The sequence below is a fragment of the Myodes glareolus genome, chromosome 22 (genome assembly GCF_982192425.1).
Source record: "Myodes glareolus chromosome 22, mMyoGla1.1, whole genome shotgun sequence".
NCBI classification, from domain to species: Eukaryota; Metazoa; Chordata; class Mammalia; order Rodentia; family Cricetidae; genus Myodes; species Myodes glareolus.
In genome coordinates, this window is record NC_142047.1 from 33,379,588 (window position 1) to 33,405,580 (window position 25,993).

Genomic DNA, 25,993 nt, shown 5'->3' on the forward strand with positions numbered 1-25,993 from the left:
TAAGCAGTCTGGATTCATGTTTATTGAAGCCAGTAATTAGACATCTTCCCCAGCACTAGAAAGCAAGGCGCCACATGACTGCATACTGCACCCAGAGAGAGCCACACCTTGGACTAAGGCTAGTGGGAGATCACTGCACTCATGAACTTAGCAGAGAGAAAACAGTGGACTTTCACTTACAGCATCAACATTGTTAGGTCATGATGTACAGAGCAGTCACTTTCAACTTCATCAAGTTAAGAAAACAGTCTCTTCAGTTTAAATACTGGTTTTAAAATGCCAATAATAATAATAATAATAATAATAATAATAATAATAATAATAATAATAAAAGAGGTATAGCTGGACATTGTAGCACACGCCTCTAGTCCCAGCACTTGGGAGGCAGAGGCAGGTGGATTTCTGAACTGGATGCCAGCCTGGTCTACAGAGCGAGTTCCAGGACAGCTAGGACTATATAGAAAAACCCTGTCTTAAAAAAAAAAAAAAAAAAAAAGGAAGAAAAAAGAAAAAAAAAGTGCAAATAAAATCATCTAGCAGCATTATCTGTTGGATTTTTAGGAAAGACCAATTCATAGCCCTCATCTGGGTTGGGCTTATTCAAAATTATTCATTTAAAGACAAAGAGGTAATCACTATAATATGTATAAATAGTCATAAAGTTGTTTTTTACAGTCTACCATACAAGTGTTTTCTGCAAATAAAATTAATTTTACTTTAAAAAGTGAAGGTTGTTTACTATTTGGCCTTTGGTTCTGATGCTTAAAAATCCTAAAATAACAAAAATCACCTCATTTCCTCAAACCCCAAAAGAACCCTGAAGCTCCCCAAAGCTGGTAGACTTTGGCAACATGCACCAGCTCCTCCCAAGTGTCAAAGGAGTAGCAGTGGTCTCCAGAAGCCTTCCCAGGGCCGGGCCTCCGCATCCACTGATTGGCTTTAGCATGTTTTACATCAACACAAAAAGTGCTTCACCATTCAATGATACATTTTAAATTTTGCATCAAAATTTTAAAAATTACACTATTAGGCAAGTGTCTTTTCAAGAATTCCTTGTTTCTGAGGTCTTTTTTTTTTTTTTTTTTTTTGCCCTGGCTGCTGCAGAGATTAAGTGACCAACCTACCTTTAGGGTGGCCATCCATAGGTCACCACCTCATAACTTACACGCCCTCAGTTCACTGTCACTGCCTAGACAACCTGGTAATCTGAAGCAACAATGCATGTTTAAAAAACAAAACAAAACAAAAAAACAAAACAAAAAAACCCCCAAAATAAACCCCCAAAATAATAACAACAAAAAACTGAATTAAAAAAGGAAAAACATATATTTCAACAGTAAAATGGGCACAAGAAACATCTTTTTGTTGTTAGAGGGGCAAGTAAGCACTCAGCTTTCTCCTTAACAGTGTTCAGACCTTTACAAAGTGACTCCAGACAGCCACGGAGCCTTGTCATAAAACTAGATGTTAACTTACGCCCAGCACTACATTAGTGGTTAGTCAAGTCTGGTTTGCATGTAAAGTAACGACATTAGGGACACTATGCCGAGACACACTGTAACAAACATTCATATAAAAAAGTAAACTCCACGGAAGTGAATGTGGCTTTCCCCTTGGTTTGGACAACCAATGTTTTATACATTAAAGTCATGGTAGTGTTTGCATTTACATGTGCTGTGTCACAAAGAAAACTCAAAGTGCTATTTCAAATCCACAGAAGGCATTCTCAGAATGGCGGCGTGTGACATGATGATGTGCATGAATATGCCCCTAAATGGAAGACACACAAAACTCTCACTTCCATAAGAAAAGAAGTGCTACATTTTATGACAAACACAAATCTGTCACTTCCATTTTCAATTAAAGCACTTCCTTGTTGGTCTGGTAGCAGTGATCAGACCAGAGCCACAGAAAGAACCTTTTGTATCAGTGAAGGTTACCACAGACTCTAAGGCAGGAATTGGAACAAGCTTATTAACCAGAACGCAATGACATTAAATACTTCCCCCAAACTTCATATAGCACATTGCCATTATGGTAAAATGAGAGATCAATCACCCATTTTCTATTAGTTGGCTAGCCTGTGGTAGTTAAAAATAATAATTTAAAAAAAAAACAAAAAATAAAGCAGGAGCTATTCAAAATATCTAATTCAAAGTAAACTAATTTTATATCTGCTGACTTCGAACACAACCCATAGCAACTACCTGCCCCAGGTTATATATGCATAGACCCAGCATTTCTCCAAGGACGAAAGGACATGGCCTGGGCCAAGCACGTGGGTCCTGGGCAGCTGCCATTTCAGCATCCCTGTGTCAGTTCTACCTTCCTCAGGTACTCCACACAAAACACACTTCCCAAAATTAAAGATGCATTCAGAACAAGTCCAATTCCCATTCTGTTTAGTGTTTAGTTTGGAAATGCTCCTAATTGTTAAGTCTTAAAGGATGCTATTTGACTTCTACCGTGCATGTAGTTAATACCACTCACTTCCTCCTTCCACCTCCCTCAACCTTCGGCTTCCCCACCAGCACTTCTCTCGTCCTTCCCGAACACTTCTCTTCCCTGGACTTTCTGCTACTTAATCTGCTTCCCAAGAACACTCAAGTGGTCAAACTATGACCATCTGATCAATGACTTACTAGTCTCGTTTGCTCCACCCTGATAGTAAGTGGGCCCCCTTTTTCCACTCTAAAAGAAGCCCAGCTGCACTTGCTTCCCACAAGAGAACCGCAGCCCAAGGGTCCAAGGGACATCCCTAACAAGGGGCCTGACATGTAACCTTCCTAAATGTGCATTTCACACTCGGACAAGCCAATGAAGTATATATATTTCTTTTAAAAGTTCATCTCCCCTACCCAAAAAAACTGATAGCATGTGCTGTATCAGAAAAATCCTGGTCTTATCAGATGAATATACATAGTTATTTGGTCATTTGACATATGCACTTTTAAAGGAGGATCAGGCTTCATTTTCTGTTGAAGAGTTTGTTACCATGGAGTCTGGCTTTCGAGTCATTCTATCCAGTTCTTCCTGAACATTTGACAACACAGTCTTTTGTCCTTTAAAAAAAAAAAAAGGAACAAGAGAGAGAGCAAAACAACAGTGTGAGAAAAGATTTTTTTCCCCTAAGGCAGAGTTTCTCTGTGTATTTCTGGCTGTTCTGCTGTAGACCAGGCTGGCCTTAAACTCAAAGAGATCTGCCTACCTCTGCCTCCCAAGTGCTGAGATTAAGGCATGCACCACCATTGCCTGGCTCTGCTAGAGAAATTTTTTAAAAAGCAGCATTTAAAATCATACAGGGAGCCTTTAACCCCAGCACTAGGGAGGCACAGGGTGGCAGATCTCAGAGTTCAAAGTCAGTCTGGTCTATAGAGATAGTTTCAAGACGCCGGAGCAACAGAGAAACTTTGTCTTGAAAATTTAAAAACAAAATCATAAAGATTTCTGCCATCATTTGTAGTGACAACATCCTCAAAGAGAAAGCCTTCTCACCAAGGACAGGGAGACAGTTCTAACCCTGTTAATGCCAGTTATGCGGTGGGTAGGGGAGCTTTTGTGCCAAGCTCAAGGGGTCTTCCTAAAAACCCCCGCTCCCCCTCTAAGCCCGAGTACTTCCTCCACCATCTTCCTGGAGGCCATCACTAAGTCTCAGGCACGTGGTAAACTACTTTCTTCCCAGACAGGCACTCAGCTTTTATTTCTACTGCAACACCTCAGACTGACTAATGGGCTGATGATGTAGTTTTGGCAAAGTATTCGCATTACTGAAAAATAAAACCAAATAAACTCACAAAATCACTTAGCTTAAACTGACTCACATGGAATACCATGTTTTATGATGAGACTGAGGCTGGGCAGTTCAATCCTGCACAAAGCTGGTGCTTTATTTTCTGTTGTCAAACAATGTCTGGGGCCTGGACAATGACTTATATTTCTGGTAAGGGACAAATACTAGATCAAGGCTGAGGCCCAGATCAGATATTTGAGTCGCTACAAAGTTATAAGTTGTTGGAGGCCCAGACTACCCCAAGGACAAAATAACCTTCTAACGTTCTCTTCTATTTTGGAAAAATTGATAGAAAACAAATTAACATATGCTGAATATGCCCTTTATATGTGGGGTGCTGTGGTGCATGTTTACTTACAGTCCTAGTAAGAGGATCCAGAATTCGAGGCAGTACGGGCTTGTCTCTATACAAAAGCAAGTCTAAAACATACTCTACTGGTTGTCTAGTAATCATCAACTACTGGGTCTGACCGCTGGCCTCACAGAAAGGAAATAAATGTCCTCTAGCTTAAGAAAGTATGTGACTCCCAAGGACTCCACCAATTTGTTTCAGAAACCCCCAAGACTAGCTTTCCCTATCAACCTACATGGAAGGACAGATGGTTGGGTCGCCACAGAGAGAACCTGCAATGAGACAGTGTAGGTACACAGGCTCTGGCTCTCTGTAAGATCAGGGGCAGCGGAGCAAATGAAATGCTTTTTCTTTTCTTTTTATACACTTGCATGTCTGGTGCCCAAGGAGGTCAGAAGAGGGTGTGAGATCCTCTGGAACTAGAGTTAAGGATGGTTGTGGACCACTATGTAGGTACTGAGAACCTGACTCCTCTGTCTGGAGGAGCCTACCTGACTTCTTGGCTGTGCTCTGCACTCCACCAGCACTAGGACTCCCAGGAGAGCCTGTTTTTTTACTCAGCAGACTATTGAAGAAGCTGGCCAATACCCCTTCACTTGCTGCATTATCTAAGAAAACACAAAAGAAAAACATTACAAAACATCACTCAAACTGATGACTTCACAGAAGATGTAGTTCTTAGATTGAAATTAAGCATCCGTGGCCATCACTTTCCTAGCTCACTGGGCACATTCACGGTGCCACTGTTACCAATGAAAGCATGTTTACCCTTCCCACCTTTGGTTCTGTCATCTCTGTGTCCTTAGTACAGTGCTTTTCAGTTTTATAAGTTCATCAGACTCACAGCTTGTTATGAAACACTCATATTCTAGTAAAACATGTTTACCGAACAGGCAAGAATTTGCAGAATTTTGTTCTGATGGTTTACTGCAGCCAGTATCTTTGGGTATCAATAAGCACTGGGATAACACTTTAGTTTGGTAAGAACAAAAGAAAAAAATAGCCAATTTATAAATAGTATTAATACAAACTTAAGAAATAAAACTCTACATATTGTCCAGGGATTTCCTAAATTATATTCTTTTCTGAAGGTAGGTAAGGTACCTGAGGTCTTACACAATGTCAGGTGAACATGACTAACCCTTGCTGGGAAGTAACAGCCTTGCTGGAAGACAACAGCCCAGTGTTCCTGATTCCCACGAGAGCCCCAACTACTATTATAGTAAACCCTTTGGCCCGAGGACTAAAATCTTCCCCCAAAACAGCATACATACTTTTGATGTTTGGATCTGGTTTCTTTACTGATGTTCCTGGGGAGGCGCTTGGCACACTAGCTGGTCCACCCCGACCCTGGGTCCTTGGAGAACCAGAGGGTCCTCTGGCAGGAGATTCCTAAGTCCAAAACCAGCCCACGTCACACATAGGTATAAAAATAACAAAAAAACACAAAGTTCATAATCAAGACATTTTTGCATGCCTAGAGTAGCGGAGTGGAGCTTTGCTCCCAGCTCAGCCCTTTCTATGCCTCAGTCTCCTGAGATGAGAGCTTAAAGCTTCCTCATTCTCGTTGTAGTCCTTCACCAAGCATTTCTAAGATTCTAGTGTATTTCTGGCTGTGGGTCTTTCGGAGACCAATTCATTTTAAAATATAAAAGCCCACACAAACATAAACTGTTACAAAGAATGATATAAAGTCAGAAGGAACCCACGACACTAGGCCATGACCCTCTGTTTGGGGTAAGGTACTCACGGAGGTTCTTGTGGGCGTAGCAGGCTGCTTGGCAAGGAGTGACTGCAAAGAGAGGGACAAACTGGCCATTAACCAAGGCCTGTAGCATGAATTGAGGTCTGGAGAAGTGCTGACTCCTATGACTCTACTACAGGACGACAATAAAAAGTCATGTTTTACACTATAAATGCAAAATAACCTAAAGCCATTATTCGTATATGATGAAGACACCCCCAGTAACCAGTCTGGAGCTAAGGAAATAAACAGGCCATAGAAAAGGGAAAGAGTTGGGAAAAAACCGCCAAAAACGAACAGGACCTGAACAAACCATTAGGAGAGGGTGACATGTGTAACAATTTGGGTCAAAGAGAAATGTTAAGACTGGGTTTGTGTTCAAAACTATCACCTTAGGCGGAATCAAGGTGAATCTGGAAGAAGGCCAGGATGAATGGCATAAGAACAGACTGTATGGGGCTGGAGAGATGGCTCAGCACTTAAGAACACTGACTGCTCTTCCAGAGGTCCTGAGTTCAATTCCCAGCAACTACATGGTAGCTCACAACCATCTGTGATGAGATCTGGTGCCCTCTTCTGGCCTGCAGACATACATGCAGACAGAACACTGTATACAAAGAACACACTGTACGTATGCATGAAAATTTTTAAACAATAAAATGTTATATTAACTGTCACTCTGGGGCAGAGGATGTAACTCAAAACAAAAAAGTTAACAGCTTGGGAAATTACTTTCCTTATCTGCAAAAAATGATTATTACCTGCTTTTATACACTATGAGAAAAAAGGAAACGAAGTCAGGCCACTTGATAAATTGTCAATTCAAGAAGTAAGCCAGCAAATCTTCCCAGGGCAAACAGGGCACATAAAACATACTAATCCCATCCCTGCAGGATAATGTACAATGAAGGCAGGCATCATGAGGCAGCTGCTCCAATCCCTTCCCCACAGAAAAAGTAGGGAATGAGGAAACCTCATCTTAACCTCCATGCCTCTGCACGCTCTCGATCACATACGGCCCCCAACCCCCCCAGCAAGGGCATTCCATGCAAGAGAAGGCATCTCACCTGTTGTTTCATGAGGAACACCTGCTCATCCTCTGCCGCCAACTCCTTGTCGTGGACCAGCTGTGAAACAACATATATGTGGCCACAAGCAATGAGAATTCTCAAATGACTGTCAAAATTCTTGCTACAAAAATCTTGGTACAGGTCTCCACATGGGTTTAGGGAATCTTTCTTGAGACTGTAGTTACATTTTTCTAACTGGGTACAGACCCTCTCCCAGAACTAGTCATGGCATATAGCCAATTCTCGTTTTTAAATCTGGTAGGTCCTAAACAGTACCTCCCATATCATAGTCTTCAAGAGCCCCAGAGGGAGGAAATCTAGCAAAAATAATCCAGAAGAGATAGGAGCACTGCGGGACTTGACAGGAAATGCAGCCATAATTGACATGGTCATACCCTCACTCACACTTCATATCGTGAGCCATTCCTGTAACAACAGATCTCATTTTCATGATGTAAAACCACCTAAGTAAGGCCTTCAAGGGACTGACTACGGTACCTTTCTCACAGGAGGCTTTACAATAAAATCTTCGTATGCATCTTCTGCCTTCACGGTTGTAAAATTTTCATGTAAAATAGCTATTTTCTTTTCATTATCCCAGCCTGCAGGTCTAAAGACAAGGAGGCACAGGTTAGTCTGCTCTGCCTGAGATTGCCTTTCCACATATATCTGAAAGACATTTCAGGTTATAAGAAACTCCTGGGTAAGGTCCTTTCTCACGTCTCTACATCTGGAGGCGTCAGCGTCCTGTAGCTTTGGGTACATACCAAGATGCACAGCAGGCATATATCATCACATCAATGTGACACATCCTACTCCAGGACTCAGGGAGACTAGATGTAAGGCGCCAGTGTGAGACACTGCCCCAGTGAAGGTTTCAGGAGCCAGCCCTGTTTAGAACAATGCACAAAGGAAGGAGGTCTAGAGAGGGCTGTCACTCCTGGGCTTGGGCTCTGCTCTTGCACTTGTCCCTCTTGAGGACACTTCTTTATAACAATTATCTTATGGACAGCTCATTCATTTTTCTGGCATGGAAGATGTGCCTTGAAGTCAAAGAAGAAACCATGGCCTCTATCTATTCTGGGCTCCCCACAGAGACACAAGGAGACCTTAGGTTCCCATGTGGATGTTGTAGAGATTAACATCACAAGCAGAAGGAATGAGGTTTCATCAGTGCTCCCATTTTACTCTCTTAAATGAAGCACCACGCAGGTCTACATGACACAATTCTGAGCTCAAGAAGCTCTAGATAAAAAAGCACCAAAACCACCGACTGTTCTCACAACCCTCTCTTGCCAAACACCTAACCCAAGAGGGTGCCAATCCAGGGTGCTTCTCCTAAACCGTCTTATTGACTTTATTAACACCTACATAGGCAACTACCCACAGACACCATAGTAAAAAGGGACTGGACACAGCTGCGATAATCATGACACATGCAGCCTCCAGAACAATGAGATGCTTCTCCATCACACACGAGCCCTAAATCCAACCAGAATCCCAGTTCCTCAGGATGATGCTATTAGGAACGAAGTGATTACAGAAGCACACCATTCATTAAGTTTCTGCTTCAGTGCCTGACTGACTGTGCTGGGTGATTCTTCAGAGCCAGGGTAGAAACAATCTGAGTGAGACTCTCTTCAAACACACAGGAGGTAACCTGTTTAAGTTTCCAAGAAGCACCTGGCTCTTGTACGGATCCTTTCACGAACGTCCTGGCCCCGTCCTTCTGGTCTGCCTGAGGAAGTCCACTCATCTTCTTGGCAGCATACCCTTCTGACACCACTACAGTAGCCCACTGCTGCCCCCCTCCTCTTCAGTATCTGTCTGTCTCTGTGTGATAACAGGGACATATAGCATTCATGTCTGTGTCCCCAGCAGAGAACCTGGCTACCTAGGAGGGGCTGTGTAAAGCTTGCTGATAGACAAATGTAACTGTCAAGTCCAGAAGGCAGGAAAACGTGACATCGATCTGCTAATCTAAGACCACAGCACTGTCATATGCATATATGGCAATATGATTCTCTAGTTAGGAAAAAGACACCAACTCAAGAAAACAGGCTAGTTAAGTCTCTGGCACAATGACCAATCCCAGGGGCTTGCAAAATGCAAATTCCAGAAAGTACATAGCAGAGTTTAACCACACTGACAGGGGACTGAGAACAGGCTTGCAACCACCCTGGCAACAGCAGTCATGAGGTGCTTTTACACAAGCCACTGAGGATCCATAAACAGAAATCTCTACACTGTGAGTCTCTCCCCAGCCAATGCTTCACCAGAACTGACAGTAAGTATACAAAATGGCTTGCTTACATTCTGACTACCTTCTTTCAATGAAGGAATGCAGCACCTCTGACCATACCACCCACTTCCCTTAAACCAAGTGAGTAAGCCCAGAAGGAGCAGGGAGGGTCAGGTTGAGCCCAGGCACTCTCAGACAGAAGTGCTACACTGAAAAGGCACGACATAAGTAGCAAATGCACTACAGAGAGAAGGGCTTAGACGCCATCACCTCCAAAGCACTCACATAAAAACTGCGTCCTTTTCCACAACTAAGGCGGGTATGGTAAAGTGGAAGCCATATGTTTTATGAACAATGTACTTATACAGCAAGTCAAGGTTTTTCTCTTCCTTCACTGAGGTGTAAATCAAAGCAGCTCCATCTAATCAATTTGCTTAAGGAAAACCAATTCATTGTGAGACAAAAACCATTCACACATAAACATAATCCTTAAAGGGCTAGGTGATCTGTTGTTTATCTACATGCAAATGACAAAGCATGCAAAATTTAAAAACTAAAAAGAGACAGGAGCAGAGGAACCATGATAAATACTCCATAAGCATGCGGAGGCTGTGTAGGATGCAGCTGTTTTCCTTTAACACTTAGACTGCTGTCCTTTCTGAGCTTACTTCCTAAGAAGCAAGATCAGTAGAACACCACGGCCTATAGAGGTCCACAGATTACTTCCCAGGCAGGTGCTCACAAAGAAATGAGTTTATCATTAAGCACACCTTCAAAGTCAGTGTTGACAAAGAGCTCAAAGGAGGCACTTGTCACTCATACTCCAGGGTGTGAAAGTAAGATACCAACTGCTGTTGGCTTTATACAGAAGGACTCAAAAAGCTGCTGACATGGTGTCTTTCTCCTGAGCGTCACAAACAATGCAGACACCTGCAGTACCTAACCCAGTAACCATGGTGGTGACTGTACCTCTCTGAATAAGAGCAAAGTCTAACAAGATGTCTAAGTACAATCAATGTAATTTGGTCATAAAATGGTCACGTGTAAGTTTCTTAATACAAAAGCCTATCAAAAGTACAGCCATAAAAACAAGCAACTAAACTGGGCAGGGTAGCACATGCTTGTAATTCCAGCACTCAGGAAGCCAGGGAAGAAGATCACATCACAAGCTCCAGGCCAGCCTGGGTGACACTGTCAGACTCTGTCCAAAAAAAAAAGTAATACTTAACAAAGTCACCAAAGACATGCCTCAGTTAGTATATATAAAATTCCAACATAGGAAAAATATAAAACTAATGCAAAGGTTACAACTTTTTTTCCCATGGCAAATACTACCCTGTGAGACAGGCAAGATGGCTTAGTGTTTGAGTAAAAGTGGTTGCTACTACCAAGTCTGAAAACCTAAAGTTAACCTTTAACCCACATGATGTAAGGAGATAACAGATTCCCCAAGTTTTCCTCTGACCACCACACTCATGAGCCCCCTTCAAATAGTTAAGTGCAGTGAAAAAGAAAAAAGGACTACTCTGTGTTGAGGAAGGGCCCGATACAGCATCCCAAGGATACACTGGAGGCAGAATCTCCGCAGGTGAGACTGTATGAAGTCGAAGTGCTCGTCCCTGTAATCATGTTCCTTCTCCAGGATGCTCACTGCGTCACACTGCAGGACAGACAAAACCAAGAGGAATGTTACCTCTGCTTTTCAGCCTGCTGAAGATAGAATAGGGGTTTCTTCAGAAATAATTCCACAGGAGACCAGGTACTAATTAGAGAAAAATAAAAGGAACAAGACAGTTCTTGTTTATCCTGACCTCAGTTTACATACAAAGCAAAGATGTAATAGGCCTGATCACCTCATAATTATTTTCAATAGGAAATAAAGTCACATTGGGAGAGAGGCCCTTTCACACTGCTGTGCACTGCACAACAACGTAGCTTTTACTTAGGAATAAAGCACTTTTAAAATCCAAAATGTTTTTAGAGCTACTTTCCCCTTGGGGCTGGAGAGATGGCTCAGAGGTTAAGGGCACTGTCTCCTCTTCCAGAGGATCCGGGTTCAAATTCCAGCATCCACATGGCAGCTCACGACTGTCTGTAACTCCAGGCCTAGGGGATCTGACACCTTCACACCAATGCACATGAAATAAAGTTAAATAAGTTATTTTTTTTTTAAAAAAGCTACTTTTCCCTCATATATAGGAGACATACCTTCTCTAAAATTAAGCTTAATTTCTATGTCTACTTCATCACCCTATTTTCACCATCAGTGTGGACCAGATGCACTGGCTTACAGACCCTTTAGAAAACTAAAATTTAGAAACTAGTTCGGAAAACAGGGCTTTCCGAACTAAGTGATATCAAGTTTGTAGCAGCATTAAATGACAGTATGTTCTACCCTGACACATTCAATGTACCTTAATGAATCCCAAATAAGCCCAATTCTCCCTCAAGAAGAAATTTCATCAAAGCTTCTGAAACTTTGAGAGAGTGATTATTCACTGGCCAAACCCAGCCAAACTTACAATTCCCTGGACACACCTTTGTGCACACCACCAACACTGGGATCCCCAGGTTATGAGTCAGCACATTGTCACCCAGAGGGAGGGCAACACTGTCTTCATCTGAGCCTGAGGTCAGAGGCCCTCTTCTCTGTGGGGAACCCTGACAACCTTCTTCAGGTTCGATATAATCTTGAAAATCTTTCATAACTACAAAGGAAAAAGAGAAAAATTACACAGACACAAATAAAAATATACCATAGGTTTAGAAAATTAGGGAAAAAAGGTAGTAAAAATATTTAAAAAAAAAAAAAAAGCACTTATGCATGGCACAGGCTGCAGCTTTAGGGTTTAGGGATCGTGATGCAAAGTGCCAGATTTGCATCTAGTACCTCACATCTACTGGGCTGTGAGCTACAAGAGCAGCAGACCTTCTTAACACCTTCAATTTCATGCAATCCCTAAAAAGGCTTTTAAAGTTCTGTTTTTAAAAATTGTACTATGACTCAATCAATCTTGAGATTTTCCATGTGCTAGGCAAGCAGTCTACCACTGAGCCCTAGCCCAAATTTTTAAAGTTCTTAAGTTCATACTAGTTTCTATAATTAAAAAATACCAATTGAAAAAAAAAACAAAGAACACCACCACCAATAATTCCCTCACATATACTTTTCTCATGTGTTAAACATTTTTCTAAGTACGGACAGTTCAACTATTACTTCATTATAGGTGACCATTAGAAATCACAGTAACACAACTTGTCAGGATTCTCATTAGAAAAGCTTACTAAATGTCTACACTCTGAATTCCAGAGCATGCCATTTCCATATAGCAGAGGCAAACAAAGATCATGTAACTGCACAGCACCAGCCACATTCCTCCTTGTCTCTACTCTTATGAACTTAAGTCTTCAGGGGAACTTGAGTTACACACGTAGTGTGTATGGCCTATCTGTGCCTAACATAACTGAACCGACACGTCACTTGTTATTTTGGTTAAACGGGGCCCCTTAGGGAGCTGGAGCAATGGCTCATAGGACTGATTCAGCAGAGGACTCAGCTTCAGTTCCCAGCACCCATGTGGAAGCTCACACACATCTGTAACTCCAGTTTCAGGGAATCCAATACCCTAGTCTACATACATGTGCAAGTAGAACACTCATAAAACAAGTCTTTACAAAAAGAAAAAGGGCACTGGTGGGATAGCCAATGGCTGTAGCTGAAGACCTGAACCTATATGTGAGCTTGTCAAGGTTGGAAAGATGGGGCTTGATTTTGCTTTGTTTTGTATTTGAACAGGGTCTCGTTATGTATCCCTGGCCGGCCCAGAAGTCACCATATAGACCAGACTGGCTTTGAACTTGTAGCAATTGCCCTGTCCCTCCCTCTGACTCATGAGTGTTAGAATCATAGCTGTGAGTCACCAAACCTAAATCTTCATGTAATGAGATAAAGCCCCTCCAGGCTTAGGAGCCAATAGGCAGCTCAAATTTTCTAAAAAACCCAACAGGACTGAAAAAGGCCTAAGGCTATTTATACTTTCACCAAAACCATGCAAAGTAAACGTAACCAAAATATTGGGAGAGGAGAGTGAGGGCCTGGAGATAATGAGTTACTGGTAAAAAGCACTGACAGCTCTCCCAGAGTACCTGGTCTGACTCCCAGCACCACACAACAACTGACGAGAACCTCTAACTCCAGTTCAAAAGGATCTGCTACCCTCTTCTGGTTTCCATGAGCACTGCACACATATGGTGCACGGAGATACATGCATGTAGAACATCCACACATAAAATAAGTAAGTAAATAAAGCACTATGGAAGGCCAAGAAATTATTTTTGTTGCTACTTCATATCTGTAATTTTGCTACTATTATGATTCATAATGTAAATAGCTGATATGCAGGATATCTGCTATTCGACCCCTGTGAAAGATTTGCTCAACCCCCAAAGGAGTTGCAACCCACAGGCTGAGAACTGTTGTTCTAAATGATTGAAAAATTGGACTATTTGTTGGGCATGGTGGCACATCTTTAATCCCAGCACTCTAGGGGCAGAGGCAGGTGGATCTCTGTAAGTCCCAGGCTAGCCTGGTCTACACACCAAGTCCCAGGTTGGCTGAAGCTACAAAGTGAGATCCACGTCTCAAAACAAAACAAAATAAAAACAAATCCCGGCTATTCAACAAATGTAGGAAATTCACGTATTTTAAATAGAACATTGTAGAAAATAGATTAGAAGACAGAAAATATACATAACATACACAAAAATGAAGAAAGGTGGATTACAAAAAAATGAGAACCATAATCCTGAAAGTAAGATGTAGCTCAATGTAATACTTTCTCTATAGGCAGTGAAGCAGCCAACATTTCACCCCAGAGAACATTAAGGCCCAGTGTTGAAGAGAGTCCCCACTACTCTAGCTTCACTGCTGTGGTTTCCCTTCTTTCTACCTCACCGAACACTTGGCTGGATGCAGTTTTGAGAAACTCCTATGAAAAATTCCAACAGGTACCAGGGACCAACCGTTACGATTTAAAGTGGTGGGTTTAGATACTGAATTGACAAGGAACAGTCTTGTGATAGTGATAGGTGATTTGCCATCATAACTAGGTTATTGGAATTGGCATGGTGGTGTACACCTTTAATCCCAGTACTTGAGAGGCAGAGGAAGGAAGATGTCTGTGAGTTTGAGGCTAGCCTGATCTACAGAATGAGTTCCAGGACAGCTAGAGCTATACAGCGAGATCCTATATTCAATAACTAAATAATCACCTTTGGGTGTGCAGGTAAGGGTGCTTCCAGACGATCTATGGTTTGTTTACAGTTTAGGAATAAAGAAATTGAGAGCAACTATGCTAGTCTACCCCTTCACAAAGGTAGGAAAGCTTTCACCACATCTCCATACCACAAACCCTGCTCCTAGACTACATAAAACAAACAAACAAAAAAAAACAACAAAAAAAAAAGAAAGAAAACAAGCTGAGCACTAGTTAATATTCCTTTCTGCCTAAGGACTGCAGATGTATTGTGCCCAACAACAGCCTTATGCTCCTGACTCCATGCTCTCCTTCCTTGCCATGATGTGGTGTGGGAGGTCCTTCTGTATAAATGTTGCTTTTATTGGTTAATGAATAAAGAAATTGGCTTGGCCTGATAGGGTAGAGTAGAGTAAGGCGGAGAAAACTAAACTAAACTGAATGCTGGGGGAAAGAAGGTGGAGTCAAGAGAAGCCTTGGAGACAGACACACTGAAACTTTCCTGGTAGGTCATTACTTCATAGTAATACACAAATTAATGGAGATGGGTTAAATTAAGATATAAGAGTTAGCAAATAAGAAGCTAGAGCTAATGAGTCAAGCAGTGATTTAAATAACATGGTTCATGTATATGTTATGATTGGGTATCTTGATGTTGCTCTAGGACTCCTTACAGTGAGAGTCAGGGATGTTTCTTATGCTTTCACCTTCTTTGGTGACCCTTTTCCTCCCACTGGGTTGCCTCGTGCAGCCTTGACATGAGGGTATGTGCCTAGTCATATTGCAACTTACTATGCCATGTTTGGTTGATATCTCTGGGAGGTCGGCTCTTTTCTGAAGGAAAACAAAGGAAAAATGAATCTGAGGGAGAGGGAAGGTCAAAGGGAGGGACTGGAAGGAGAAAAGGGAGTGATAACTGCAGTTGGGATATAATATATGAGAGAAGAATAAATAAACAAACAAACAAACAAAATAATATGGTGTGATGATTTCGGGGCTGAGCAGCCAAGAACAAACAAGCAGCCTCCTACAACAATGATAGACTGTATTCCCTCAAAAAGCCCCCTCCCGCCAAAGAAGAACCCAACAACAAAAACCCTTCTTTACATTGTCTTTGTGCTGTTTGTTGTCTCAGCAACAACAATAACTAATCCACCACACCTACAAACAAGCATCTCCTAGCAGCTCTAGGGATTGCTTCCCGGGGCCAGCTCTGACTCACAGTGGCTGATCACAGAGCAGTTCCAATCTGACAGACTGGAATGGAAACTGGACTGTAAAGCAGTTTACTTGAAAATAACACTACAGGGAGCTGGAGAGATACTCAGGAGTTAAAAGCACATCTCACTCTTGAAAAGGATTGGAGTTCACTTCCCAGCACTGCCTAGCAACCTCCTGTAACTCTGGCTTCAGGAGGATCCAACACTTCTGCCAGAACCTGTATTTACATGAATGAATACTATGCCCCTCCCCACATAATTGAAAATACAATAAATCTTAATAAGAAAATACTGAAGAGTCTAATTAATCTGGAAGGCAGTAGTCCTCTGAGCAAGAATATCTATCAACAACTAACTACTTCCCTACAAGTAAGCTAAAACCAGTGTGAACAAAGACACTCCTTCAGCAGGCAGCACAAAGGCATGGCTACCACTCCAAATATCAAAGACCAGGGACAGTAAAGCAGAGACCCTCAGACACAGACATGGTTCAGCTGTTGCTACATTCCCTCCAGAATACACATATATTCTCTCCTCTTCCCCCTAACTCAACAGAACCCTGCTCAGAACACACAGAATTAAGACTTTTCTGCACTGTCTGTGGGGTCAGCAGATCAAAGTGCTCCCTGCGAAACACTGAGGCCAACCCCTAGCACCTGTAGTGAAAGTCCTCCTGCACATGCAAGTGCACACACTGTGTAAACAACCAAAAAGACTCTGCTCTCATCCTCTTTAGATAGGACGCGTGTGCACCTCAGCATTGCTTCCCTGGGACACAGACAAGCTGCTAACGTTCTAGTTGTCAGGAAGAAAAGAACCACACCCTCGAAATGACAAAGCGGAAGCACAGTGAGCCAGGGCTCTGGAGCTGTCTTCCCAGAGCTGTTCGCTAGCTGCAATCTGCCTTCCTCTCGGTCTCATTTTCAAGAGAAATAAACTTCAGTCTTATTGAAGTCATCTTCCTCTCCAGGGTTCTGTCATATGTCGCTGAATCTAATCTTCAGTGGCACAGACACCAATGACTAAGACCATTAAATTAATTCAGTGTCTCATCCACAAGCTCCCCAACACCTAGAACACCTAGTTTGTTCCTCATTTTCCTCATCTGAGAAAGAGCGGTACCCTTGGCCAATGTGGCTCTTTTTCTAGTTTCATAAATCTCTATAAGGTTATCAATTCAAGAAAATGTGCTCACAGGGCTGAAGTCTGTAGCACATTAGTTCACTAGTCTGGGTATGAAGCTGTGTGCAGTGGTCTAGAAACAGCTTTTCAGCCTCAGAACGACTCTGCTGAGTTGTCTTTAATATCTCTGTTTTGCAAGAAAAAGAGGCATTATCTAAAAAGGTCAGTGGTTGGAGACAGATGAGCTGAACTGCATGATAATCACTATACCCACATGCGGATGGGCCAGGAAGCACACATGCAACAAAGGGAAGAATAAGTTGTTAAAGCTGCCTGTTTTAGTTAATGATGGACGGGGCAAGATGAAGTGTGGGACAGGAAGACATGCAGTAGAAAATTCAGTTTGAAAAGCACTATCAAAAATTCAGAACTCTTTTGCTAGTTAGTGTGCAGACACTATATTATGTGCCATGCTCCAGAGCCCTTGTCAATCCACCAAAGGGAGTGATGTCACCCTGTGGCACTAAGCCAGAGGCAGCCAAGCTTCTACTGGCCAAGATGCTGCGGCTGCTGGTTCCACTGCCTGCCCCTCCCATTTCCCTGGCAAAGGGACAGAAGCTGATGTAACTGCACAGAAGCAAAGGAAGGAAAAACAAGTTTCTGAACCACATTTGAAAACCCACCAAACTTCCTTTAATTTGAAAGTTCTTTGTCCTCAGGAAGGATTCATATGTCTTTAACCCTAAAATAACTTTTATTGTATTTTAATGACTCCCTCCCACAAAAAAACAATTTTCCTATTCCTGAATGTAATCATATTTGCTAGATTCCAAAATGAACTAGTTGGAAATGGAAGAGTTCTTTTCTTTAGACTTTTTATTAAACCCATCAACAAGGAGACATGGGATCTCTATGGGATTCAAGAAACATGGGTTTGGGGTTTGAAAAAAAAAATGTTCCCCAAGACTGTACCTAGATGGTGGATTACTGAGTTATAAATGACTGGATAGAAACAGCACTGGATGGAAGCTCTCAGTGGATTCTGCTATGTGCACTTGGCTGAATGGCTATCAGAAGAGGGACCAAGCAGAAGGAAGGAGGCACTGCAGACAGCACTTGATGGTTACCCTTTCCCCTTCTCTGCCTCCCTTCTGCAATAAGACGGCCTCATCACAGGCCAAGAAACAGCCAAGTGACCATGAACTGAGACCTCTGAAAACATAGCTGAAACAAAGCACTGATAAAAATCTTTCTCTCAAGTTTTTTCTTTTCTTTTTCTTTCTTCCTTCCTTTCTTTTTTTAATAATAGGGTTTCTCTATGCAGTTATAGCTGACCTGGAACTTGTTATGTAGATTAGGCTGGTCTTGAACTCACTGAGATCCATCTGCCTCTGCCTCCCAAGTACTGGGATTAAAGGCACATACCATGACATTCATCCATCCATCCGTGTTTGTGTGTGTATACACTTGAATGCCTGACTATATATACACTATATGCATGCTAGTGACCAGATGTCCTGGAAATGGAAGTTACAGGAGGTTGTGAGCTACCTAATAAGGGTACTGGGAGCTGAGACTGGGTCGCCTGCAAGAAAAGCAAGTACTCTTAACCACTAAATCACTTCTCCAGCCCTTCAAATTATTCTTGATAACTGAATTTCAATAACTGAAAAATATTTCAGAACAAAAGCAGATTCTATGCCAAGTAAACTCTCTTGGCTGAAAAAGAAGGTGGCCCCAATAATCCAAAGAGACTAGTAAATTTTACTCACATTTTCGTTCCAAATCTCTCATTTCCTCTGGTGGAATTTTCATTTTGTCAATGTGCTCACGTAGAACACTAGCCCACTTCTGTAGAGATTCCATTACAGTCCAAGGTCTAGACATGTCTGCGACAAAAATGGCCAGGGTCTCCGGCAAAGACTCAGCTGAAACTGCGAATTTCAGCAGGCCTTTGTGGTAGAGGTCCCCATCTAAGATCCACACATTGCAGCGAGTGTGATCTGTGGAGAGAGATGATGCACCACCATCACCTAACAGTGACTGTCTGCAGACGAGAACAGCAGCACCGGCGAGGGAAGGAATCCGCACAGAAATCCCAGCCCAAGCAGTGCTTACCCAGCAGCCAACACACCAGCCTGTACAGATCAACTGCCTAAACTTCTAAAAGTTTAGCTATCATCTGCAGGCCACCTCTAAGATTTCAGCAGATTCCAAGGAGCAGGAGTGAAAGGAATTAGCTTTCAGTAACAACCAAAGGACACTAACGTTTATTGATGAACTGTCCCTCGGTCTAAGTAATCTACTGTCCAAAGACACCAGCGATCTGGGAAGTGGTGAACAAGCTGACTAAACCCTTTTGTGTGGCACACTAAGCAACTATAGTTCTGTTAGAATACTAAGTCATCTACTCCAAGCATCTTTATGTTTAGATACACATATGGAAGCATTTATAGATGAAATGGTATGTCTGAAATTGGATCAAAAATAATCCAATGTGGACTACAGGGAGATCTTAAGATACAGCTGAAATAAAATGTATCAATAACTGGTAACTGTGATAATTCAACTATAGAAGCTAATTCTCTAAATTAATAGGATATTTTTTAGAAAATTTCATACACACACACACACACACACATATATGTATATTCCTTAAAATTTTTTTTCTATAAAAGTATCTTGAGAGAGGGAACTCCTAACATCAAAATGTCATTTCATTAATTTCCTTTCCAACATATACTTTTAAAACCTACTTTTCTTCAACTTCCTTGTTCATACAACCAAATTATTAGTATCTATAAAAATGTATTTTGATGAGTTTGAACATAAAAGTATCTACATCTAGTTGTATTTACAATCTCTAAATTATGTTAAAATTATTTTATTTTATTATTTTTATTTTATTATTTTTTATTTATTTTATTATTATTTTATTATTTTATTTTTAAATTATTATTATTTTATTATTTTTAATTCTATATAGGTGTGTGTGTGCTTACATGTGGTTATGTGCGCCAGAGTACAGGTGCTCTCAGGCCAGAGGTCTTGGATTCCCTGAAGCTAGAGTTATAAACCAGTGTAAGCCACACAACAGGGTGCTAGGAACTGAACTAATGTAGTGCTGGAATGGGTCCTCTGGAAGAGTAGCAAGTAATCCATCTCTCTAGCTCTTATTTAAAAACTTTATAAGATGCATTTAGAGTTATGTGTGCCCTTTAGCACATAGGTGAACACATTCCACAGTGAAGTCAGAGGATAACATGTGGAGAGTCAGTTCTTTCCTTCCATCAAGTGGGTCTCAGGGGTCAAACTCAGGCTCTCCTGGCTGCAGGTGATTTTATCTGCTGAGCTACCTCACTGGTTCCAAAACTCCAGTATATTTTAGTTTGGGTCTGTGAACCAACCCAGACATATGAGGTTTATATGCTTACCCATCAGCAAGTATAGTTCCTTTTTTCAGCTTTTCTTGCCAGTGTCAACTATGCATCACTCATCCATTTGTGGGAATCACATATGCCATGCAGCATTAGACAGATATCTAACTGAGAGGCAGTGGTCCTTTGACACGGGATGTCCTACCACAACCCAGATATAACCAGAGACTATTTTCTTTAGCAGGTAATTATCTGTGAAGGGTGTACTTACAACCCAGTCATACCACACATTAAAAAGACTAGGACTGAAAGATATGTAATTAACCTAAGGTAAGGGCAACTCTTCCATCAGACAAGGACTCCCAAGTAAGTAGCCAAAAGAAAAGTTCTATAAATGCAACAAGGAAAAAGGACTACTAGTGACCTGAAAGGAATCTGAAACAGATGTCAGTATAAACTTCAACTCAAAGGCAACTAATGCGGTTACTGGGACACTCTGTCCTGCAATGTGCCTCAGTATTGGAAACACCAGAGGACACAGAGATTGAGAGCATCTACACCGGTCTGCTCTCTCTCCATGTCTCCAGTGCTCCTATCCCACTCCCACACTCTGTCCACCTGCAGATGTACCATCATCCTCCTCATATGAGGAAATGGAAGTGAAGGGTGGTTAGGCTACCATAACTGGTGGCATTCTGAACCAGTTCTGTCTGGCTCCTAAGCCCAAGGTCTTCCCACAAAAACCATAGCACCCTACAAAGGCAGGAAGCAAAAGATGCAAACATTCAAGGTCCCCTAGCTTGGTTTAGTGGCCTCACTCATGCAAGCATAGACAGTTGAGTCGAGACATACACTCAATGCCTGTTTTTCTGACAGAAAACAGAGGCCTTGACACCAGGCCTACTTGCTGCATTCTTTTCAAGACCTTTAGGGAATGTTCAAAAAGACAAAAGTCAAGGCAATGGGGCTAAAATCCCTGAGATCTAAATTAGCACATTAACATGCCTGAGCTTTAGGAAGAGCCCTTTCCCATGTCCTCTACTGAATAGCTTAGAGACAGCAGGATTGTAGTGTCAGAGGCTTTTTGGTTTATCTTCTTCAATTTAGCAATAAGAAAGTAGGGGAGCTTTATAAAATCACCCTAACAACATGATCACTAGTATTTAAACAGGCAAAGGCAAATATAGAAAATGAAATTAATCAACACACTTCATCTTTAGACTATAACTATTCTGATAACTATTCTATAGTCACTAAAAGATCTGACTGTAAAGCCTGAAAAATTATAAAGGAGTTATAATGGAATAGCATCTCTGAGAGTTCAAGGCCAGCCTGGTCTATATAGTGAGTTTCAGGCCTTCCAGGGCCACATCATAAGACCCTGTCTCAAAAAAACAAAACCAGACTAAAAGTGAATCAAGTCCTGCAAAGAAAAACATTTCACCTAATCTCTTCAGCTCTAACAGAGCGCTGGGAAGGTCTAGGCATCAGGAACCAGAGTGCTGCATGTCACTTTACAATGGAGTAACACGTCACTCACCATCCCGGTCCTCATCGTGAACACTGAGGTAAAGATACTCCAAGCCTCTTCCTTTTTTGCCGTGCTCTGCTCCTTGTAGTTTGGTCATGAGAGTTGTTTTACCAGAACCATCTTCTCCTACAAGTGACATTCACGAGAAGACAAAATGTACTGCGTGTCATGCTAGGCAAAGATGGCAAGTCATAACATCAACACAATAAGGAACGACTACAACTCTGAAGCAAGCCTACCACTAAGGCCTCAGCTCCCATCAACAAAGGAAATCTGCTCTAAGAGGGACCAGGAGAGGCAAAGACAGTCAGCCCCAAGATCCCTAAGAACCCTCTACTGCATTTCTCTTAACGTCCCAAGAGAAGGAATAAGGGAAATCCACTAGCTCTAAGTTTCAAAGACAGACATACAGAGAAGTGAACGTCAAAGGTGGGACTAATTTCTCACAAAATACATCTTTACCACAGTAAAAGAAAGAACTCTTCAAAACACAACTAACTTCAAAAGTCTAGGAACACTGAACTAAAATTCTGATTCTGAGCCGGGTTTAATCCCAGCACTTGGGAGGCAGAGACAGAGACAGGCAAATCTCTGGGTTTGAGGCCAGCCTGGTCTACACAGTGAATTCCAGAACAATCAGGGCCACACAGAGAAACCCCGTTTTGAAAAACCAACAAACAAATCTGCTTCTGCCTCATAATCATGAAGTTTATAAATATTATTTACATGCATTTGATTTTGAAACATCTTCACAAGTACCCTAAAGCCTTGGAAGCTGGGGAAAAAGTAATTACTGACCTAAGCAAAACTCCTAAGTATAGTCTCAGTACCAAGCACTTTCTCATCTCCCTTGGACTATCTATATCCAACACCCTCCCCACCACAATACCCCTAACAGAACCACTATTACTAAAGACCCTTGGATTCATGCTGGCCACAACACACCTAGACCATGGTGAGTGCGTGTCAGCCTGATTTCAGCACCTGCTCATTCTCATCTACCCAGCACTCTGCAGCCTCGGTTATTTCCCTAAAGCCCATATCTGGCTATAACCTACCAAAGTGGCTATTACCTGGATGAGAGAAACACTGGGAAACCACCAGGCAGTTATTTCTTAAAGGCTTGGGGAAGGGTAGAGGAAGATTAAATCTGTGAAAAGCAGGAGCCTCAGGAAAGAACTAATCTATGTGCCTGTACCTAAACAGTCACCCTTCAAAACACCCGACTCCACAAGTTCTTTCAACACATCAAGCAGTGTGATGCACCCACAGCAGTCTGCTCTTGACAGGAAAGATGCAGGGCAACCACACACACACACCTGCACCCTTCTAGACTGGGATTCTTGCAGAGTGTCTATGCTCGGCTGTGCTGTCCCACTGCTCAGCCCTCACCCCAACCCCAACAGCTTTGCATACGTGTGAATGCACCTAATCCCTTTCATTTGTGTGAGATAACTGACGCCAGAGAGGTTAAATGACTGATTTGACAATCTAGCAGTGACTGCAGAAGTAATGCAAGAAAGTTCCTAGGGTTGACTCTCAAGGTCTGTTGCCTTTGGGGAGTCCCTTAAGTCTCTGCTCAACAGCCCACGAGGGCTGAAGAAAGGCTTCGAGACTTCTCAGTTCCCAGCCCAGGTCACCTAGTTCCCCCCATCTTCTCCATCCAGTCTGCACAACCTCTTTTCCCTTTCTCCACACCCTCAACTTGGTGAGCACAAGACTAAGTGATGAAGAGGATCAAGGCTGAAGGCTCAGCCAATGATTGAAGGAATGTGCCACAAGCCCACGCCACATCACTGGACTCCAAACGGACCTGCATTCTGGAGGTCAGGAGAGGTGTGGGCTTGGAGACTCTCCGGCTGCCCTGCTAGATAAGAGTTCAGGGTAGCCTCCCCGGCCGGCCAGCAACAAGCAGGCAGTAAGGGTGGAGATGGCAGGAACCTGTGGGAGGGGCACTGCCTGGCCCACCCCGGCGCCCCAGGGCAGTACCCGGCTGCTCACCGAACACCAGAATGTTCTTGCCGGACGGCAGCTTGGACCTGGAGCGGGTGGACACTTCGCTCAAGATCGAAGACCTGCGGCGACAATGACAAGAGTGGTCAGCGCGGGACCGCCCAGGACCGCTCGGCCCGTCAATGTCTGCCCACCGTACTGCCCGCTCCGGCCCACTCTCTGCCCGGCCACGCCATCCGTGGCTCTGTACGTTCCTCACCATAGACTCTGGCCTTCCTCCTCTTCACTCGTTAGATCGCCGGTTGAAGCCACCGCTGGCCCATTGGGGCCCAGCAGCAGCTTCTTCTCCACCCCCACCGGCGCCATCTTGCCAACTGCAGCCACAAAGAGGGCCCTCCCCCGGGCCGGTCGAGGACCCGCAAGGACCCCGGCCGGGCCGCGCCGCCCGCCCGCCAAACCGCAGAAGCTTCGCTATCCAGCGCGTTCCGACGGGCCGGCGATGTCCGCGTGCGTCTGCGGGTGGCGGAAGCGCCGCAGCGACTGAGGTTGCTCGGTCAGGCAGCGAGCCGGACAGCCTTACGCGGGAGGTGGAGTCGCGGGCCCCGCCCAACCGAGTGAGCGCTGGCGACTCCTGCAGGCTTAGACGGTTGCAAGCCCAAGCTTTAGAAGACAGCCCCGTTTATGTCTCACCTTGTGTGAGTGTAACAAGCTATCCCATCGAATCCTGCTTAACTCTTTAATAAGTGGGGAAACAAAGGATCAGAAATATAAAAGGGCTAGGATATGGACTACCATGAAAGACGCTCTGTAAAAACTCACTGGGCATGCCTGCCTGTCATCCTAGCAGCGGGAATCAGGCAGAAGGGAAATCAGAAGTTCAAGGTCTTAGACTACAATGCAAGTTAAACCAAGCATGAGCTACGTGAGACACTGCTTAAAAAAAAAAAAAAAGAAAGAAAAAAAAGAAAAAAGAAAAAAAAGAAAGCTAAAATAGACTTGGTATGGCGGCACACGCCTTTAATTCCAGCCATTGGGAGACAGAGGCAGGTTGATCTTTGTAAATTTGAAGCCAGTCTGATCTAAATAGCAAGTTGAAGGTTAGCTAGTAAGGCTTTGTCTGAAAACACAGCCCCAAGACCCAGTGCTAGAGGAACATCCCAGTCATGTTCATTATTCCTGAATTCTTATATAATGAATTTGGCATAATTCTCAAGATGTCTATTCAAAGAATATCACAAATCCTCAATTGTTGTTTTTCATCTCCTCCTCTGTGGACTAATAACTGTGAATATATATATATATACACATATATATGTATATATATATATTTACCACAGTTAACAATACTCTTGGCTTTGCTTCAACAAGTTTTTTAAAATGCTATCTTTTAGGGATATTTGACATTTGACAGCTGTAACTGCTTTCCTTCATTGGAGAAAGTATTGGGGGAGAGACTGGATGTGAAAAGGTAAAGAAGAAATGTCAAACAGGAAAAGTAGTGGAGAAGAGAAAGAAATGTTTGTGTTTATCAGAGGTAGATTAAGGTATGGCCTTGACTTGAGGGCTCTTGCTGTTCTCTATGGAAGAAGGCAAACTTTACAAAGCATTAATAAATACAAGGAAAAGTGATATGGCGGGAAAAGCAATCACCTAAGTGGGTTCCAGGTGTAAAGGATAGTGATTCTGGCTCTGCCAAAAAACTTAGCAGCATAAATTACAGGATCCAATAAGGGCATACAATCTGCCATTTTGAATGTAAATTGGAAAAAGGAAAATGGGAGGGAAGTGCAGGCAATTCTGGAAATCACACAAGGACAAGCAGTATGAGTTTTCACAGGACAGTAGAGTTGAAAACTCTGAGTCAGTAAGCTTTAATCCCCACTACATGAAATCTCTAATGTGACCAGTTGCAAAAGGAAAAGATAGCACCAGATGTAAATGCACATAGTAGTTTTCTTTTCTTGCAGGATTACCAGGTGGTAATTGCAGGTGGGAGGATGCTGCAAAGATAGGTAATGCAAATTTCAACAGAGAATTGAACAATGTACAACAAAAGAGGATTTAAAAAAAATGGGCTGGATGATAACACTGAAGCTTGCTAAAGACCAGACCAGCCACTGGTGGTGGCATATGTCTATAACCCTAGCACTGAGAAGGCTAAGGGAGGAAGAGCTTGAATTCAGGGCCAGTCTGGTCTGCACAAGACTGTCTGAAAAATAAAGAGACTACCAGGGCTTGCCAATAGTTCATTCAGAGTGTCATCTGATATTTAGAGGAGAATGCAGCAGCACACTCACATAAGCAGACACAGAAGTGTTTCCAAAAATACTGGATGAC

At 42.7% G+C, this 25,993-nt stretch overlaps 1 protein-coding gene across 1 annotated transcript; it reads right to left on the reverse strand.

The window, feature by feature from the left end:
* Dync1li2 (dynein cytoplasmic 1 light intermediate chain 2) lies at positions 1-24,075 on the reverse strand. Its single transcript, XM_048431338.3, has 13 exons — positions 23,916-24,075; positions 23,705-23,778; positions 21,713-21,829; positions 18,568-18,798; positions 11,737-11,906; positions 10,765-10,858; positions 9,484-9,619; positions 7,455-7,566; positions 6,954-7,013; positions 5,893-5,934; positions 5,417-5,534; positions 4,634-4,750; positions 1-3,062 (listed from the first exon to the last, which is right to left on the reverse strand). Exons 1-13 carry the CDS (start codon positions 24,020-24,022, stop codon positions 2,962-2,964), a joined length of 1,479 nt encoding a protein of 492 aa, XP_048287295.1. The 5' UTR covers positions 24,023-24,075; the 3' UTR covers positions 1-2,961.
* Positions 24,076-25,993: the final 1,918 nt, after the last annotated feature.

What these genes read in the sequence shown, in the direction of transcription:
- Dync1li2 (XM_048431338.3), bottom strand. Translation starts at nt 24,022, where the DNA reads ATGGCGCCGGTGGGGGTGGAGAAGAAGCTGCTGCTGGGCCCCAATGGG. An exon ending in GAGGAAGGCCAGAGTCTATG is followed by an intron (nt 23,779 to 23,915) that starts GTGAGGAACGTA and finishes TTGTCGCCGCAG; the next exon opens with GTCTTCGATCTTGAGCGAAG. An exon ending in TAAAGCCTCCTGTGAGAAAG is followed by an intron (nt 7,014 to 7,454) that starts GTACCGTAGTCA and finishes GTTGTTTCACAG; the next exon opens with CTGGTCCACGACAAGGAGTT.